General features: G+C 58.1%; 4 protein-coding genes across 9 annotated transcripts in view; 3 read left to right on the top strand and 1 right to left on the bottom strand.

The window, feature by feature from the left end:
- The first annotated feature begins 277 nt into the window (after positions 1-277).
- On the top strand, positions 278-6,205 carry CORO1A (coronin 1A). 2 transcript variants are annotated; one of them, XM_032155766.2, is made up of 11 exons: positions 278-595; positions 2,078-2,276; positions 3,564-3,686; positions 3,782-3,911; positions 4,005-4,189; positions 4,348-4,467; positions 4,691-4,795; positions 4,908-5,053; positions 5,151-5,208; positions 5,321-5,536; positions 5,820-6,205. In XM_032155766.2, exons 2-11 carry the CDS (start codon positions 2,079-2,081, stop codon positions 5,922-5,924), a joined length of 1,386 nt encoding a protein of 461 aa, XP_032011657.1. In that variant the 5' UTR covers positions 278-595; position 2,078; the 3' UTR covers positions 5,925-6,205. The 2 variants fall into 2 exon arrangements, with proteins under 2 accessions (XP_032011657.1, XP_058296871.1); XM_058440888.1 differs by lacking the exon at positions 278-595 and adding an exon at positions 896-1,213.
- A 3,376-nt stretch (positions 6,206-9,581) lies between these two features.
- Positions 9,582-11,527, bottom strand: BOLA2B (bolA family member 2B). Of its 2 annotated transcripts, XM_032155861.2 has the most exons (4): positions 11,249-11,527; positions 10,196-10,456; positions 10,021-10,118; positions 9,582-9,724 (listed from the first exon to the last, which is right to left on the bottom strand). In XM_032155861.2, the coding sequence occupies exons 2-4, from the start codon at positions 10,454-10,456 to the stop codon at positions 9,625-9,627; spliced, it is 459 nt and encodes a 152-aa protein (XP_032011752.1). In that variant the 5' UTR covers positions 11,249-11,527; the 3' UTR covers positions 9,582-9,624. The 2 variants fall into 2 exon arrangements, with proteins under 2 accessions (XP_032011752.1, XP_032011753.1); XM_032155862.2 differs by lacking the exon at positions 11,249-11,527 and having other exon boundaries at positions 10,021-10,080; positions 10,196-10,490.
- On the top strand, positions 10,511-14,700 carry SLX1A (SLX1 homolog A, structure-specific endonuclease subunit). Its single transcript, XM_032155796.2, has 6 exons — positions 10,511-10,935; positions 11,403-11,454; positions 11,549-11,890; positions 13,636-13,763; positions 13,932-14,019; positions 14,099-14,700. The coding sequence occupies exons 1-6, from the start codon at positions 10,511-10,513 to the stop codon at positions 14,126-14,128; spliced, it is 1,065 nt and encodes a 354-aa protein (XP_032011687.1). The 3' UTR covers positions 14,129-14,700.
- LOC116470226 (sulfotransferase 1A3) overlaps positions 13,947-18,426 on the top strand; it is a 6,866-nt gene continuing 2,386 nt past the window's right edge. Inside the window, exons 1-4 of one of the 4 annotated variants that reach the window (XM_058440887.1) lie at positions 13,947-14,019; positions 17,380-17,562; positions 17,667-17,792; positions 17,882-17,979. In XM_058440887.1, coding sequence (XP_058296870.1) covers positions 17,415-17,562; positions 17,667-17,792; positions 17,882-17,979 — 372 coding nt within the window. In that variant the 5' untranslated portion in view covers positions 13,947-14,019; positions 17,380-17,414. Of the gene's footprint in view, positions 14,020-14,755; positions 16,003-17,379; positions 17,563-17,666; positions 17,793-17,881; positions 17,980-18,426 lie in introns of those variants that run through there. The other 3 variants (XM_032155797.2, XM_032155798.2, XM_058440886.1) reach the window with 3 other exon arrangements.

Genomic DNA, 18,426 nt, shown 5'->3' with positions numbered 1-18,426 from the left:
TCTCAGAGCCAGGCAAGAGCTAGGTCCTGTGGGTCCCGGAGCGCGCTCGGGGCTCCTCCTCGCCCGCGCCCCCCGCGCCCCCCGCGCCCCCCGCGCCCCCTGCGCTGGCGTCTGCGGGGCCGGAAGGAAGGGGCGGCGCAGCCGGGCCGGGGCGGGCACCGAGGCCTGGCAGGCGGGCCTGGGGCGCTTTCGTGCCTGCCGGGGAAAGGCTGGCGAGGAGGCTGGGGGCGGACGCAGGGAGGAAAGAAGCAATGGGGTGTTTTTGCGTTTTGACATTTTAAAAAGAAGTGCAGATTCGCTTCCCGGAGCCGGGCTGGCAGCCTGCGTTATGGTTGGGGACCAACGTGGGGCGCCGGCAGGGGCCGGGGAGGGAGGCGGCCGCAGCGGGGGCCCGGGAGCGCAGGGCGGGCCTGGAAGAGCTCCGCCCCAAGGGGCGCGGCCACCCCGGAGGCGGGCGCACGGCTGCTTCTCATTCATTGTCTTGACAAGAGCATCCTCAGCGGGCGAGTCTCCGGCTCCTCCAGCTCCTTCCTCCTCTTCCTTCTCCTCCTCCACCTCCGGCTTTTGGGGGGTCACTGTCCTCTCTCGGCAGCAGGTGAGGCTGGGCCTGGGAGGCGCGAGTGAGCCGGGGCGAGGGCCACCTGTGGGGCGGCGCGCGCGTGGGAGCCGCGGGCTGCGGGGGCGCGCGGTTGTCACCGCGACCCAGGCAGCGCCAGGGCCAGGCAGCAGGCGCAGCAGCCCGTGGGGGGACGCTGCCTGGAGTGGGGGCCGCCGGGGCCCCAGAGCGCTCTGCGGAGGCGAGGGCTAGGGACCACCGCGGCCAAGATGGAGGTGGGTGGCCGGGGGTCAGCACAGTGTCGAGGGCCCGACTCCCCCCGGAATTGAGTCTCGGGGAGGGTGGGGACGGGCTCAGGGTGGGGTGAGCGGGGCAGCTGCCCTGGGCTTGGAGACAGGAAGGGGTTGAGAGCAAAACAAGAAAAGACCAAGTTCCCCTTTCCGTGGTTTCCGGGCCTGGTACCTGTGGCGGGGGAGAAGGCAGGGTGGGGCGATGGCTTCCTGTCCCTCACCTCTGGTCCAGGGCTCCCCTCTCTCCAGACCCAGGCTGCTACTCAAGACTGGGGCTCTTCACATACGCTCCTCACCGCTCTTTGGGCAGGCCGACCTAGCAGCTTCTTCGGGAGTCCTGGGGTGGCCGGGGATGCTGGAGCCCCCAGTGAGTAGGCGAGGCTGAGGCTAGGGGCAGAGGCTCTGGGCATGGCACCCTCCGAGCGGCAGCACAGGCCCCTTCCCTGAGCAGGAAGGTGATGCGGTGGCACAAGGTCGCCCCTGGAGTTCCTTGCTCCCCACCAAGATACTGGGGGAAACCATTCTAGCTGGACCTCAGAGCAGCCGGAGTGGCCTCTCCCTTCCTGTGTGCAGTTCACATGGGGGTGGAGATGGCTCTTAAGGGCACCTGCTTTTCTGAGCGGAGGCGAGAGGCAGAGGTATGGGGAGGAGGAGATACCGGGACCTGAGCCAGAGACCTGCTGGGGAAGCCATCCTGCCGCCTCACTCCCCTCGGGCAGCCCCCACGCCACTTCCTCCTGTGTCCAGCCCCATGCTAGCAGGCGAGGGAGGCCAGCTCCTGTCCCTGCCTTTAGGAAGGGCTGTGTGGGTGTGAGGGAGGTGGACTCTGGACACGGTAACTAAGAGAGAACCCACCCTCGGAGCCATCTGGGCTGATGACGCCTGAGTCTGAACCATTAGGAAGGACGGGCTCTGCATCCATCAGCCAGTCAGTCAACAAACATGCAGTGGGGCAACACCACGCCAGGCTCTGTTGCAGAGGCTGAGGGTACAGATTGAGAGGGTGGCTCAGAGTGGCCTGGGGCCAGGGAGAAGGGGGCTTGCAGGTTAGACAGAAGGAGAGGCTGGGAAGGTGAGCAGGCATCAGCCACAGAGGAAAGGATAGGCAGCCCCTGGAGATGATGCTGGGACCTCAAAAGCCAGACTGAGGGGTGTCCTGGGAGAGGTGGGTACCACTGGAAGATCAGAGTTGACTTGAAGGGAGAAATGCTCTTATGCTGTGCGCCCCCAGAATGAGCCGGCAGGTGGTCCGCTCCAGCAAGTTCCGCCACGTGTTTGGACAGCCGGCCAAGGCCGACCAGTGCTATGAAGATGTGCGCGTCTCACAGACCACCTGGGACAGTGGCTTCTGTGCTGTCAACCCTAAGTTTGTGGCCCTGATCTGTGAGGCCAGCGGGGGAGGGGCCTTCCTGGTGCTGCCCCTGGGCAAGGTGAGCCCCTGGGGCCCTGGGGGGAGCAGCTCCTCCACCCGACCCATGGCTCTGTGCAGGTCCTGATTAGGTGACTGTCACCAGGCCTTCCAGGGCCTGTGTTGCCATCTGGAAAACTGAGCTGGGCCCCATGAGCCTTGCACTTCCTCCAGCTCCTCTGTGCTGTGGCTGTGTGAAAACTGACGCTCAGAAGGAGCCAACACAAGATGGGTCACACCAGTGACCAGGACTACAGACAGTCCTGCAGACTCACGACCAGCCCTTCTGAGCCTCAGCCTGGGGCTGGAAACACAGAGAGGGCTGTGTTGGGGTCTGGGGGCCCCCGACTGCAGACAGTCCTGCAGACCCACGACCAGCCCTCCTGAGCCTCAGCCTGGGGCTTTCTCCCCATGGAAACACAGAGAGGGTTGGGATGGGGTCTGGGCACCCTGGCAGCATTCTCAGGGTTGGGAGGGACTCTGGCTCTGGGCCTGCCTGAGAACCTAGCAACTCTGTCCCCCAGCTCACAGGCAGGGATGATGCAAGAGGCGCTCTCCCCAACCCCCAGCCCTACCCTCCCCTGGAGCCTGCTGCCCCCTCCGCTGGCTGTCTGCTGCCCCGCACCCCCAGCACACTCCTGTGCTCTTTGGGGGGTAAGACAGGAAGGGGAGATGGGCCCCAAGTTGTTACCTTAAAAGGGCCGATGGAAGCAAAGAGAAGAGGAAGTGGTTGTCGGGGTGAGAGCTGGGCCTGCGCCCCGCACGGCTGTCACACAGGAAGCCCTGCTGAAGCAGCTGTCCCCGGAAGAAGACATTTCCAAACCTCTGCTCCTGCCTGGGGCCAGTTAGGACAGGCTCCCTGGCCCCTCTCCTTTTGGGAGGACCCACCCCTGCAGCCCCACCACTCACACTCGCTCTCTGGGGAGCCGCCCCCCCCCCCAGCCCCCATACACCTGTCCTGGCTCCAGGGCCAGTTGTGCCCATGGAAGCCTCACTCGGGGAAGCTGGGGTGGGGGTGCCAACCCTAAGGGCAGAGTCAGACTGAGACAGAGACTGGCGGGAACTCCGCCAGGGTCTTGCACGGCCCCCAACCTCTGCCATGCATGGCCAGCCCTCCTGGGGTTTGCCCAGGCCATTTTGGGACTGGAACAAGAGAACAACCTGCCCCCCGCCCCCACCCCAGGCCCTGGTCCAGCTCCCAGGGACACCACAGCTTTCCTCTCTGGGCCTCTCTGAAGGAGGTGTGGGGAGGTTGGATTGCGTTTGGGGGGCAAAAGCACCTCCATCCAAGGCCCTGCTGTGCCTTTAGACTGGACGTGTGGACAAGAATGCGCCCACGGTCTGTGGCCACACAGCCCCTGTGCTAGACATCGCCTGGTGCCCGCACAATGACAATGTCATTGCCAGTGGCTCCGAGGACTGCACAGTCATGGTGAGTGGTGGTGGGGACCCAGGGGCTGGGAGAGGGGCTTTAGGATGGGATCTGACATTTGGAGCCCTGAAGACTCACTGGCCCCTCCTCTGCAGGTGTGGGAGATCCCGGATGGGGGCCTGATGTTGCCCCTGCGGGAGCCCGTCGTCACCCTGGAGGGCCACACCAAGCGTGTGGGCATTGTGGCCTGGCACCCCACAGCCCAGAACGTGCTGCTCAGTGCAGGTGCTGCGGGAGGAGGGGCCTGGGGGTGGCTGGTGGCCTGCAGTGGATGAGGGCAGGAGGCTCATGGCTTCTGACACTGTGGGGAACGTGCAGGTTGTGACAACGTGATCATGGTGTGGGACGTGGGCACTGGGGAGGCCGTGCTGACGCTGGGCCCAGAGGTGCACCCAGACACGATCTACAGTGTGGACTGGAGCCGAGACGGAGGCCTCATTTGTACCTCCTGCCGTGACAAGCGCGTGCGCATCATCGAGCCCCGCAAAGGCACTGTGGTAGCTGTGAGTCGCCATCCACCCTGACCCTTGATCCTACAGCCTTTATCCTTCTTATCCACCATCAGCCAGGCCCTTGGATGCTGCCCTCCCTCGCCTCCACCTGGGACTGGCCCCGTAGGGTGTGTATGGGTGCCTGACCTACCACCTCCCTTTCCTTGCAGGAGAAGGACCGTCCCCATGAAGGGACCCGGCCCGTGCGTGCAGTGTTCGTGTCGGAGGGGAAGATCCTGACCACGGGCTTCAGCCGCATGAGTGAGCGGCAGGTGGCGCTGTGGGACACAGTGAGTGCCGGGGAAGGAAGCGGAGGGCCCCCAGGCTGGGAACCAAGACTGGAGGTTTCGTCCCTGCTCTGCCACTCACCTGGCAGGATGGCCATGGGCCTCAGTTTACCCAGGAGTGAGATGGGTGTTCCCACTGGCTGGTCGGGAGGGCCCTCACAGGTCACTGCCCAGGGAAGACCACCATCCCAGGGCCTGGGATGTTACCTCTCACCTGTGTCTACAGAAGCACCTGGAGGAGCCACTGTCCCTGCAGGAGCTGGACACCAGCAGCGGTGTCCTGCTGCCCTTCTTTGATCCTGACACCAACATCGTCTACCTCTGTGGCAAGGTGGCCTTGTCAGGCGGGGTGGGGGTGGGAGGTGGGCAGGATGGGCCTGGAGAGGGCCAGGGCAGCAGGCATCTGCTGGTATTGACCCTCCCTCCGCACCTGCCACCTACAGGGTGACAGCTCGATCCGGTACTTTGAGATCACTTCCGAGGCCCCGTTCCTGCACTATCTCTCCATGTTCAGTTCCAAGGAGTCCCAGCGGGGCATGGGCTACATGCCCAAACGTGGCCTGGAGGTGAACAAGTGTGAGATCGCCAGGTGACTGACCCCCAGCCCTGACCGCAGCACGCTCTTTGGGCAGTCCCAAGCCCGCCCAACCAGACTGTGGGCCCCGCTCACCTTCCCCTTCCCACAGGTTCTACAAGCTGCATGAACGGAGGTGTGAGCCCATTGCCATGACAGTGCCTCGAAAGGTGATGCTCCCCCGCCCCACCCTGGGCTCCAGGCTGGGCACTGACTTTTCAGTCTTGCAGGGGGGTGTCCTGGCATAAGCGCTTTCCTCACTATTCCTGGCCTTGCCAACAGTCGGACCTGTTCCAGGAGGACCTGTACCCACCCACCGCAGGGCCCGACCCTGCCCTCACGGCTGAGGAGTGGCTGGGGGGTCGGGATGCTGGGCCCCTCCTCATCTCCCTCAAGGATGGCTACGTACCCCCAAAGAGCCGGGAGCTGAGGGTCAATCGGGGCCTGGACACCGGGCGCAGGAGGGCAGCACCAGAGGCCAGTGGCACTCCCAGCTCGGTGAGAGGGCCGGGAAGCCAGGGAATAAAACTGGGAGGGTGGGGTGGGGCTGGCATTTGGGGCAGCTCAAACTCACAACATTGGGAATCTTTGCGGGGCTGGGAGTGGTAATCCTGAGGCCTCAGAACACAGGTTTCAGACTGATAGGCCTGCAGGTCTCCAGGCAGCAACCAGCTGAGTGACTAAAGGGCCCAAGGCCAGGGCTCTAGGGATGGGGCTCAGCAGATGCTGGGGTAAGGGGAGCCAGGGAGGAGCTGGGCCTAATGCAGCACCGGGTCCCCAGGATGCTGTGTCCCGGCTGGAGGAGGAGATGCGGAAGCTCCAGGCCACGGTGCAGGAGCTCCAGAAGCGCTTGGACAGGCTGGAGGAGACAGTCCAGGCCAAGTAGAACCCCGCAGGGCCTTCAGCAGGGTCAGCCATTCACACCCATTCACTTCCCATTCCCAGCCACATGGCAGAGAAAAAAATCATAATAAAATGGCTTTATTTTCTGGTACCTCCCAGACTCTGATGACTGGTCTCCTAGACACGGGGTCTGCTGAACCGACTAGCCCCAGAGCTTCCCCTCCACCGCGCTGAGGGGACTGACCCATGGCAGGGGATGTGGGATGCCCCCTGACTTACTACATCACAGGAACAGGGCCTTCATGGGTAGAAACCAGCCATGCTGATGTACGCCAGGAGGCTGCTCTCCGTTTCCAAGCTCCTTCTCAGAGCTGACACAACTGAGCTATTTAAGGCCCTAGCTTAGGACCTCAACAATTCCCAAATTTACCAAAAATCTGCCTTTCCTAGTCAACCAAAACATCAGGTTGCACGTGACTCTGCTGGCACTGTTGCTTGTGAGGAAATGAACCAACCATCACTTACAGGGTAGGCATCTTTTAAACTGCAGGTCCAAAGATAAAAATAACGAGGGAGGCCGGGCATGGGGACTCACGCCTATAATCCCAGCACTGTGGGAGGCTGAGGCGGGAGGATCACTTGAGCCCAGGAGTTTGAGACCTGCCTGAGCAACAAGGCGAGATACCGTCTCTACAAAAAATAAAATAAAAAATTAGCCAGGCATGGTGGTGCGCACCTATAGTTCCAGCTACTCAGGAGGCTGAGGCAGGAGGATCCCTTGAGCCCAGGAGGTCGAGGCTGCAATGAGCCATTGCACCACTGCACTGCAGCCTGGGTGACAGAGCAAGACACTGTGTCTAAAAAATATAAATAGGCCGGGTGCGGCAGCTCACGCCTGTAATCCCAGCACTTTAGGAGGCCGAGGCAGGCGGATCACCTGAGGTCAGAAGTTCGAGACCAGCCTGGCCAACATGATGAAACCCCATCTCTACTAAAAATACAAAAATTAGCTGGGCATGGTGGCAGGTGCCTATAATCTCAGCTACTCAGGAGGCCGAGGCAAAAGAATTGCTTGAACCCAGGAGGCGAAGGTTGCAATGAGCCGAGATCATGCCATCGCACTCCAGCCTGGGGGACAAGATATATATAATTATATTATATATATATAATATATATATATATATAAATATATTATATATTTAAATATATTATATATTATATTTTTATATATATTTTATATATATATTATATATATTTTATATATATATTTTTATATATATTTTATATATATATATATATATATATATATATATATATATATATAAAACAAGGAATTTTGTAAAACAGGCTGACCCTAGTTTACCAGAGAAGAAACTGAGGCTGGGAGTAGGAACCCAGCTCACTGAAGGGCAGATCCCAAGTCAGAGTCTAAGTCTCCCCATTTTTTTATTTATTTAATTTTTTCTGAGACGGAGTTTCATTCTTGTCACCCAAATTGAGTACAATGGCACAATCTCGGCTCACCGCAACCTCTGCCTTCTGGGTTCAAGCCATTCTCGTGCCTCAGCCTCCCAAGTAGCTGGGATTACAGGTGTGTGCCACCACGTCCGGCTAACTTTTGTGTTTTCAGTAGAGGTGGGGTCTCACCATGTTGGCCAGACTGGTCTCAAACTCCTGGCCTCAAGTGATCTGCCTGCCTCAGCCTCCCAAAGTGCTGGGATTACAGGCGTGAGCTGCTGTGCCCGGCCCTATGTCTCCCCTTTTGAATTCAGAGCCTTCCCCTGTGTAGTGAGCGCTTCTGCCTCTCTAGCCCTTCCTGTAGGTTCTGCTTGGTCCTGGCCTCTGTGAGGAACCTGGCAGGAACAGGTCTGTCAGGCCTTGTGGGGAGTGGGTGTGGGAATAGGTTTTGATGCCCGACTTAGCAGGTGATCCTGAGATGCGAGGACCCAGGGCTGTTTGGGATGGGCGTCTTAGCCATAGTGGGGTTTGGTTCTTATCAAGCAGGGACCACCCATGGCCTCATTTCCAGGCCCCACCTCTTCAGTATGCCATAGAAAACTACCTGGGCAGTAGAGGTGTGGGAAGAAAACAAAAAAGAAAGCCGGGCATAGTGGCCTGTAATCCCAGCTCTTTGGGAGGCCGAGGAGGGTGGATCACCTGAGGTCGGGAGTTCAAGACCAGCCTGACCAACATGGAGAAACCCTGTCTCTATTAAAAATACAAAATTAGCCGGGCGTGGTTGCGCATACCTGTAATCCCAGCTACTCAGGAGGCTGAGACAGGAGAATCGCTTGAACCCAGGAGGCGGAGGTTGTGGTGAGCCGAGATCATGCCATTGCACTCCAGCCTGGGCAACAAGAGCGAAACTCTGTCTCAAAAACAAACAAACAATCAAAAAACCCCAAAAATGAGCTGGGCATGGTGGCGTGCACCTGTAATCCCAGCTACTAGGGAGGCTGAGGCGGGAGAATCGCTTGAACCCAGGAGGGGGAAGTTGTAGTGAGCCAAGATTGCGCCACTGCACTCCAGCCTGGGCAACAGAGGAAGACTCAAAACAAACAAACAAAAAAACGCAGAACAGTGTGTGATGGCTGAAACTTGCAATTTCTCACTCTCAATGAGCCCAGGCCCCAACTGGGGCTACCTCCCTAGGTCTCAGGGACCTCTGTTCAAAGTCCTAGCAATCTGGGCCAGGCACAGTGGCTCACGCCTAAAATTCCAGCACTTTAGGAGACCAAGGCGGGCAGATCACTTGAGGCCAGGAGTTTGAGACTGGCCTGGCCAACATGATGAAACCCTGTCTCTACAAAAAGTACAAAAATTAGCTGGGCATGGTGGTGCACCCCTGTAATCCCAGCTACTCAGGAGGCTGAAGCACAAGAATCTTTTGAACCTGGGAGGCAGAGGTTGCAATGAGCTGAGATGGCGCCACTGCACTCCAGCCTAGGCGACAGAGCAAGACCCTATCTCAAACAACAAAAAACAAATAAAACAAACAAGGTCCTAGCAACCCTACTAACCTGTTATGAAGACTGATACAGGGGCATCACCTGCCCCAATTTTCTGACAGGTCAGCCTTATATTCCTACTCTAATCTCACCCCTACCCCTGTCCCACACCCACTATTCCTAAAACCTCCTTGGTCCTCCGGGGGCAGCTGTAGACACATCAAGCCCAGGGCTATGGGGCCACTGGAAACTTCTCCAGTGGGTCTGAAAACATCAGCATTCCAGGTGTTGATGAGCCCCTACGTGGGCACCACTCCCTCTTGGGCCTGAGAAGGCCGGAGGGAACCTGCAGGGAATATGTGGAATTCTGTATGGTGCCTCTGATACTGCGGTGATGTCGAGGAGAGGGAGAGGTTTGTTCGACTGGTCAGGGCCCTGAAAGCCTGATCACTTCCTCATCTCTGTATCTTCAAGGGTGGCAGAGAGCAGGAACCCTGAGCTCTCTGGGAGGTGGGTGGGTAGTGGCAGTACAGACTCCTAGATGTCTACACAGAGTTACAGAGAGAAGGCTTTCTCAGTAGACCCTGGAAGGGCCTTTTACGGTAGAACTTTCATTTTACAAGCAGGGATAGAGGCCTAGATGGAGACAGAGACGTGTCCAAGGTAAAACAATGGACGGAGGCAGGGCAGGGAGAGGCCAGGTCCTAGACTCGGCCTCAGCACCCCTCCCACACACAAATCGACACAGAAGCTGGTCCAGACTTATAATTTAATGGCTGTGCAGATCCCAGTCCCTCATTTCTGTCGCTCACGTGCCCACTGCTCTGGGGTCAGGGTTTTCTGTTCAAAGGCATGGATGTGCGGGAGCTCTTCTGCTAGGCACGCATTCACCAGCCTGGGGCGAGAGATGGGGTTAGGAAAAGGCAGGCGGTGATCGCACACCCCGAGGCTAGGGTGACCCGAGAGACTGTAGGTGTCCCCAAGGTTGTAGTCCCCAGGCCGTGGGAACACGTACTTGGAGAGAGGGTCTACATCGAAATACTCGAAGCAGGGGTCACGAAGGCGGGATCCTGAAGGTCCCTGAGCCACGCCGGGGGAGTGCGGGAGTTAGGTTGCACGGGTAGGGGGAGTGGCTGGGGTTGTGGTGCAGGAGCTGAGACCTCGCTAGGCAAGGTGCTCCCAGGGCCTCACCTGTGTCTCTGAAGCAGCGGTTTCCCCTCGAACTTGGCCGACACCACCAGGACTCGGAAGCTACAGGCGCAACGGTTGAGGGTCGTGTCTTCCACCTCCTACCGAGCGGAAGAATATGAATGGTGCCGAACCCGCCCCCCGAGTTATTTTCCCCTCGTCCGGCGGCTCAACTCACCACATGCTCCGCCTCCAGGTCCCGCTGCAGCTTCTCCCGGAGGTATTCGGCGCTGAGTTCCATGGCGGTAGTCCAGCTGGGACGGCAACCCAGCGGAGACACAACCCCGGCTCGGACGCCGGCCACGCTACTTTGCTGCCTTACAGGAGCCACTTCCGCTGGAAAACTCACTTCCGCCCTTACTAAGGCGTACGTCAACGCAGTACTTCCGCCCTCAAGCAGCCGGGCTTTCCAACGGTCCAGGCTTTTCGCGCTTGCCATCTGTCAGCCAATCAGAGCCTGAGGAAGGTGGGACTCGGGCAGAGCCGATGCTGAATGGTACGCGCTCGCCGACCCGACAGCAGTCTGGCTTCCGCGGTCGGACTTCTACAGCCGCCTCCAGACAGAAGAGGAGCAAGTACCCGCGCTACGGCGGCTTCCAGGCTTCCTCCGGATAGTCCCCGAGAGCTTGTTCCGAAGCAAGCACCCTGCAGCCCTAGCGATCCAGCCCTCCCCTGGACCCTAGGTCACGGCAATCAACTCCCTGCTGTGGTTCCCGAACCCCAAGCCCCGATGGGTCCCGCGGGGGTCGCGGCGAGGCCAGGGCGCTTCTTCGGCGTCTACCTGCTCTACTGCCTGAACCCCCGGTACCGGGGCCGCGTCTACGTGGGGTTCACTGTCAACCCTGCTCGTCGGGTCCAGCAGCACAATGGGGGCCGCAAAAAAGGCGGGGCCTGGCGGACCAGCGGGCGAGGGCCCTGGTGAGAGGGGGAGGACTTCTGTGCCCGGAGGAAGGCTTCCCGGAGGAGGCGGACCCCGCAGGGCACAGGCCCGATGAGAAGGACCGGCCAGGACTGTGACTGGGGCGGGGCGTCCGTGGCGGGGACGGGGCCTGTCGCAGGGGAGGAGCGTGACGGGGAGGCGGTGCCCGGGGCATCTCCGCGGCGGAACTCAGGGAAGTAGCTAGCTGGGGAGGGGGTGATGATCCAGGCTGGGTTCCAGCGTAGGGGTCTTGGTGGGCACGCTGGAGTCGGGTGGAGTGCAGGAGGGAGAGGAGGGGGGACAGGTGGGTACCTGGGCTGGAGGCAGGGCCTGAGGTGGGCAGGTGCAGGGGGCTGCACCTCTCGGATGAAGCCGGGAATGAGGACCCCGCTCTCGGGTGGAATTGGAGGGGACCCGCGGCTGAGGCGCTGGGCTTCGACAGGGACATCCCCGTTTTCCTCCCCAGGGAGATGGTGCTCGTCGTGCACGGCTTCCCGTCCTCCGTGGCCGCCCTTCGGGTAAGGAAGGAGACCGGGCAGCGGCGGCCGGGCGAGGGCTTGGGTTCCGCCCCTCGCTCCGAACCGCCCTGACGCCCCTGTACACCGCCCGCAGTTTGAGTGGGCTTGGCAGCATCCGCACGCCTCGCGCCGCTTGGCGCACGTGGGGCCTCGCCTGCGAGGAGAGACGGCCTTCGCGTTCCACCTGCGCGTGCTGGCGCACATGCTGCGCGCACCGCCCTGGGCGCGCCTCCCGCTCACGCTGCGCTGGCTGCGCCCAGACCTCCGCCAGGACCTCTGCCTCCCGCCGCCGCCGCACGTGCCCTTGGCCTTCGGGCCTCCACCGCCCCAGGCCCCGGCCCCAAGGCGCCGCGCAGGTCCCTTTGATGACGCGGAGCCTGAGCCAGACCAGGGGGATCCAGGGGCCTGCTGCTCCGTGTGCGCCCAGGCCATCCAGGTGAGGTCCCCCTCAGGCACAGACGGCTCTAGAGTCGAGAGGACTTCGGATCCAGCTCTTTCTTGAGGGAAATCCACTGACACGCTTTGGCCACCCTATCCCCATCTCTAAGATGCAGATGCTATAGTACTTACGGCCATTCCTGAGCAAAGCAGGACCTGCTCAGGGCCTTCACCATTTCCCCTTTGACGAAAAGGTTCTTCCCTAGGCCATCTGTACTCCGCTGCACTCCAGTGTGGTCGACAGAGCATGACCCTGTCTATCTCTCTTTTTTTTTTTTTTTGAGACGGAGTCTAGCTGTGTCGCCCAGGCTCGAGTGCAGTGGCGCGATCTCGGCTCATTGCAAGCTCCGCCTCCTGGGTTCACGCCATTCTCCTGCCTCAGCCTTCCGAGTAGCTGGGACTACAGGCGCCTGCCACTACGCCCGGCTAATATTTTGTATTTTTAGTAGAGACGGGGTTTCACCGTGTTAGCCAGGATGGTCTGGATCTCCTAGCCTCGTGATCCGCCTGCCTCAGCCTCCCAGAGTGCTGGGATTACAGGCGTGAGCCACCGCGCCCGGCCCCTTTTTTTTTTTTTCAAGACAGAGTCTTGCTCTGTTGCCCAGGCTGGAGTGCAGTGATCTCAGCTCACTGGAACCTCCGCCTCCTAGGTTCAAGCGATTCTCCTGTCTCAACCTCCCAAGTGTGCCACCACACCTGCCCAATTTTTGTGTTTTTAGTAGAGATGGGGTTTCGCCATGTTCAGCAGGCTGGTCTCAAACTCCTGACCTCAAGTGATCTGCCTGCCTCGGCCTCCCAGAGTGCTGGGATTATAGGTGTGAGCCACCATGCCTGGACATGACCCTGTCTCTAAAACGATGTAATGAATTGCTGCTCATTCCTCTGCAATTTTCTGCCACCCCTTTCCCTTAACACTTAATATTGTCTGGCATGCTATTCGTTTTCTTGATCTCATTAGTCTCTCCCACTCCAACTGCCATACTGCACTCTCGGAGGGCAGCACTTATCACTGCTATAGAACAAAGTCCTGCACAGAGCCGATGGCCCAGAAATTTTCTTTTTATTTTTTTATTTATTTTTTTGAGATGGAGTCTCACTCTGTCGCTCAGGCTGGAGTGTAGTGGCGCGATCTCGGCCCACTGCAACCTCTGCCACCGGGTTTCAAGCAATTCTCCTTCCTCAGCCACCAGAGTAGCTGGGATTACAAGTGCCTGCCACCACGCCCGGCTAATTTTTGTATTTTAGTAGAGACAGGGTTTCAACCATGTTGGCTAGGCAGGTCTCAAACTCCTGACCTCAGGTGATCCTGCCCACCTAAGCCTCCCAAAATACTGGTATTACAGGCATGAGCCACTGTGCCCAGCCTAAATATTTAATAAAATAATGGACGATGGGTGCCTTCTACTGAGCTCCCGGTAATTGTGAGTAAGTAGAGGACTTTCCCTGTGGAGATTCAGTGACCTGCTGGGTGTTGCTGAGCTGTGAGGAAGATCAGGTCTGGCTACAGTGGTAAGGCTGTGACTCAGTCACTGCTGATGTTCACAGGACGTTCACCAGCTTAGTCCCAGGGGCAAGGATTTTAACTGTCCACCTCAGTTTCTTCATTCGTAAGATGCAAATAACAGTCACCCTGGCCTCGTGGGATGGAGCTTGTAATGCCCGGAACAGTGCCTGCTGCACAGAGGGGCTTGCTGCCAGCTCTCTCTCACTGCTTGTCTCTTACCTGCCTACTGCCTGGGATAGGATGAAGAGGGGCCCTTGTGTTGCCCCCACCCTGACTGCCCGCTAAGGGCCCATGTGATCTGCCTGGCAGAGGAGTTTCTTCGGGAAGAACCAGGGCAGCTTCTGCCCCTAGAGGGCCAATGCCCTTGGTGAGTGCAGTCCCCCGGACCCAGCCTGGTCCACCTCTGGGTAGAGGGTGTCCAGTTGTGCAATCCAGGCCCAGGCAGCTGAGTACTCATCTCAGCATCCAGGGCCGATACTGGAGGGCGCTTGTGGCATCTGACTCTGTATCTCCTACCTGCCCCTCTCCTTGGTAGCTGTGAGAAGTCACTGCTTTGGGGAGACCTGATTTGGCTGTGCCAAATGGACACTGAGAAAGAAGTAGAAGACTCAGAATTAGAAGAGGTGAGTGGGCTTTGGTGGTGGGCTCCCTACCCCACTCCCTGACCTGGGCTGCCTGTGACCACACTTCTTGCCTCTGCAGGCACACTGGACAGACCTGCTGGAGACCTGATCTTCAGTGTCCTTACCCCCTCCTACCTCTTTTCTGTGCCACCTGCCGAGGGTCCGGCGGGTTTTTACTTGAGTACAATAAAAAGTCTGAGTCAAGGGTGCCTTATGGTGGATGCCGAGGGCAGGGGCGGAGCTAGTAGCCCAAGGTCCTGCCAGTCACGGGGCCTCCTCAGGGGCACAGAGGAGGCAGGAGGGGCCCCTGGCCCTAGCATGTGAACAGCTTCTACTCTGCCTGGAAACCCCATGCCTCAGCTTTCCCCTACTTGCCTCTGAGCTCATGCAATTCTTGGAAACCTGGGAGACTTACCTTGGAATTGAATGCAAATAGGACAAAGACCAAGGAGGATGGGGGGGATGCCCTCCTTCCACGGGGCCCTGTGGCTTCCAAGTCTCAATCTCCTCTAGTCTCTTGTCTGCGGAGCCTCCTTCAAACCCAGGGAAAGAAAAGCACCTGCCAGGGTTGTTGTTCTTCTAGGATCTTCTATTGATGCTCTGTGAGGTCCCCTGGGAGCCATGAAGCTGGGGCTGACTCCCAGGGCAATGGGACTCCAGTGTCCTTGTCCTTTCTTATTCTTTCTATTCTTTCTTTCCTTTTTTTTTTTTTTTTTTTTTTTTTTTGAGACAGAGTCTCACTCTGTTGCCCAGGCTGGAGTGCAGTGGTGTGATCTTGGCTCACTGAAACCTCCGCCTCCTGGGTTCAAGTGATTCTCTTGCCTCAGCCTCCCGAGTAGCTAGGATTACAGGTGCCCGCCATTATGCCCAGCTAATTTTTGTATTTTTAGTGGAGACGGGGTTTCACCATGTTGGCCAGCCTGGTCTCGAACTTCTGACCTCAGGTGATCCTGCTGCATCAACCTCCCAAAGTACTGGGATTACAGGCATGAGCCACCACGCTCAGCCTCTTTCTTGTTCAATACGTCCATGCTCTGTTCCACTTCTGCCCCTTCACTCTGCCCACACACATCACTCCAGACTGGCCTTGTGGTCAGAGCCTGGAATGCCTGGGCTGCTGGGGGCCTGTGGACTGCACTGGGCCAGAACCCCTGCCGCCTTCAAGACTGGCCTGTAGCCAGCAGGTAGGTGACTTTTCCCAGGCCTGCCTATCCCACATTTCCCCTCCACTCACTCACCTCCCTTGCCTGGGTCAATTAGAGAAAGCTTGTCGGCCAGGCATGGTGGCTCATACCTGTAATCTCAGCACTTTGGGAGGCCGAGGCGGGCGGATCATCTGAGCTCAGGAGTTGGAGACCAGCCTGGCCAACATGGCAAAACCCCGTCTCTACTAAAAATACAAAAATTAACCGGATATGATGGTGTGCACCTGTAGTCCCAGCTACTTGGGAGGTTGAGGCAGAAGAATTGCTTGAACCCAGGAGGGGGAGGTTACAGTGAGCCGCGGTCGTGCTACTGCACTGCAGCCTGGGCAAGAGAGCAAGGCTCCATCTCATATTTAAAAAAAAAAAAAAAAGAAAGAAAGAAAGAAAGAAAGCTTGTCTGTTGGCCTGCCCTGCAGGGTGGAGTTCAGAGGGAAGGTCAGGAGCCTAGTGACAGTTCAAAAAAAAAAAAAACCCAAATACCAACGTTGGCCCCTTTTGCCTTTCATTCACGTGTTTTCTACACACTAAACTCACATCTTGGGTTTGTAGATCACTGCAAGCTTGGCTGGAGCTGTGGTGCTAAGGAGGGTAATGGAGAAGCTTCTGCACCCTCAACCCCACCCCTTCCTTCCTGGAATTCCCAGCCCTGACTTTAGATCCCTCCCACATTGGACCTTCAAAACCCTCAGGGCAGAGAGCAGCCCCACACTCCCTATACCGCACCCATACTCAGCCCCTGCAGGCAAGGAGAGAACAGGCCAGGTTCCTGAGAGCTCAGGTGAGTGACACACTGGAATGGCCCAGGGCGCCCTCACCCTGCTCAGCTTGTGGCTCCAACATTCCAGAAGCCGAGGCCTCTGCCATCCCTGCCCTTTGCCAGGGATATTCCATTTCAATTAGACAACCCAGCCTGGCCAGAATCCCCCTGCATTCCTTCTTTTCCTTTGTGTATTTTTGAGACAGGGTGTTGCTCTGTCACCCAGCTGGAATGCAGTGCGATCCAGGCCCACTGCAGCCTCAAATTCCTAGGCTGAGGCAATCCTGCCGCCTCAGCCTCCTGAGTAGCTGGGGTTACAAGAGCAAGCCACCACACCTGGCTAATTTTGAAAAATATTTTTTGTAGAGGAGAGGTCTTGCTTTGTTATCCAAGTTGGTCTCAAACTCCAGGGCTCAAGGGATCCTTTCCTGTTGGCCTCTGAAGGCTCTGGGATTACAGGCAGGAGTCACCCTGCCTGGGCCCTTCCTTTTGCTGCGTCATCACAGTTCTCATTCCCACACCAGGCTCTAGCCCCCAGTAACAGCTTAATTGCTCAATGGGCTGTGTTTGTTCTGGAGCCCAGACGGACTGTGGCCAGGCAAGTGGATCACAGGCCTGGCCGGCCTGGGAGGTTTCCACATGTGAGGGGCATGAGCGGGGCTCAAGGAGGGAAGCATCGGAGAGAGGAGCGCACTGGGTGGAGGCTGGGGGTCACAGCAGGAAATGGTGAGACAAAGGGCACTGGCTGGCAGGGAGACAGCACAGGCAGGCCCCAGAGCTTCCTCAGTGCAGCTGGACTCTCCTGGAGACCTTCACACACCCTCATATCTGGGCCCCGTGCAGCAAGGGTGCTTTCACTGGTCTGCACTATGCCCCAGGCCCCAGGATTTTGAACAGCTCTGCAGGTGACTGAAAGGTGCGGCCAGGCTGGGGAATGACCACACTAGAGGCCGACCTGGTTTCAGCCCCAGCCCCACCACTGACTGGCTTTGTGAGCGAGGGCAAGTTGCTCAGCCTCCCTAGGCCTCAGTGACTTCCCTGAAAGCAAAAACTCTGCAAAGGGGCAGCCGGGTGCTGGCTCACGCCTGTAATCCCAGCACTTTGGGAGGCTGAGGTAGACAAATCACTTGAGGCCAGGAGTTTGAGACCAGCCTGGCCAACATGGTGAAACCCCATCTCTACTAAAAAAAAAAAAATTAGCTGAGCATGGTTGTACATGCTTGTAAACCCAGCTACTTGGGAGGCCGAGGCGGGAGGATTACTTGAACCCAAGAGGCGGAGTTTGCAGTGAGTTGAGATTGTGCCACACTGCACTCCAGCTTGGGTGACAGAGTGAGACTCCATCTCAAAAAAAAAAAAAAAGAATTCCCTACACGGTGTTGTTGTGATGTTGTTAAGGGAATGGGCCTGGCTCTGGCCCCTGATGCAGGAACATGGAGCTGATCCAGGACATCTCTCGCCTGCCACTGGAGTACGTGAAGGGGGTCCCACTCATCAAGTACTTTGCAGAGGCACTGGGGCCCCTGCAGAGCTTCCAAGCCCAGCCTGATGACCTGCTTATCAACACCTACCCCAAGTCCGGTAGGTGAGGAGGGCCACCCACCCTCTCCCACGTGGCAGTCCCCACCTTGGTCAGCGAGGTCGTCCCCTCAGCCTGCTCACCTCTCATCTCCCTCCCTCTCCAGGCACCACCTGGGTGAGCCAGATACTGGACATGATCTACCAGGGCGGCGACCTAGAGAAGTGTAACCGGGCTCCCATCTACATACGGGTGCCCTTCCTTGAGGTCAATGATCCAGGGGATCCCTCAGGTGCATGGCTGGGTCCTGGGGGTGAGGGGAGTGGAGGAAGACAGGGCTGGGGCTTCAGCTCACCAGACCTTCCCTGACCCACTACTCAGGGCTGGAGACTCTGAAAGACACACCGTCCCCACGGCTCATCAAGTCACACCTGCCCCTGGCCCTGCTCCCCCAGACTCTGTTGGATCAGAAGGTCAAGGTGAGGCCGGGCTCAATGGTTCACCCCTGTCATCCTAGTTTGAGGCTGAGGTGGGAGGATCCTTTGAAGGCGAGAGATGGAGACTAGCCTGGGCAACATTGCTGTAGAGATGACATCCCATCTCTACAAAAAAAAAAAAATTAAAAACCTGGTATGGTGGCATAGACTGTTCCCAGTTACTTTGGAGGCTCAGCAGGGAGGATTGTTTATGCAAATTGGAGGCTGCAATGAGCCCTGATGATCCTGCTGCTGCACTCCAGCCTAGGCAGCACAGCAAAACCATCTCCACAAAAAAAAAAAGTTCCCACTGACTGGCAAGGAAAGCCAGGAAGGGGGGCTCAGGTGCCCTCCCAGCCACGTTCCTGTTCTTCTGGAAGGGCCTCCTCGCTTCTGCCAGGCTCATCACATCTTTTTTTTTTTTGAGACAGAGTCTCACTCTGTCACCCT

Source organism: Hylobates moloch, unplaced genomic scaffold (genome assembly GCF_009828535.3).
Source record: "Hylobates moloch isolate HMO894 unplaced genomic scaffold, HMol_V3 SCAFFOLD_6, whole genome shotgun sequence".
Classification (NCBI taxonomy): Eukaryota; Metazoa; Chordata; class Mammalia; order Primates; family Hylobatidae; genus Hylobates; species Hylobates moloch.
This window is presented reverse-complemented; position numbering and strand designations above follow the sequence as displayed.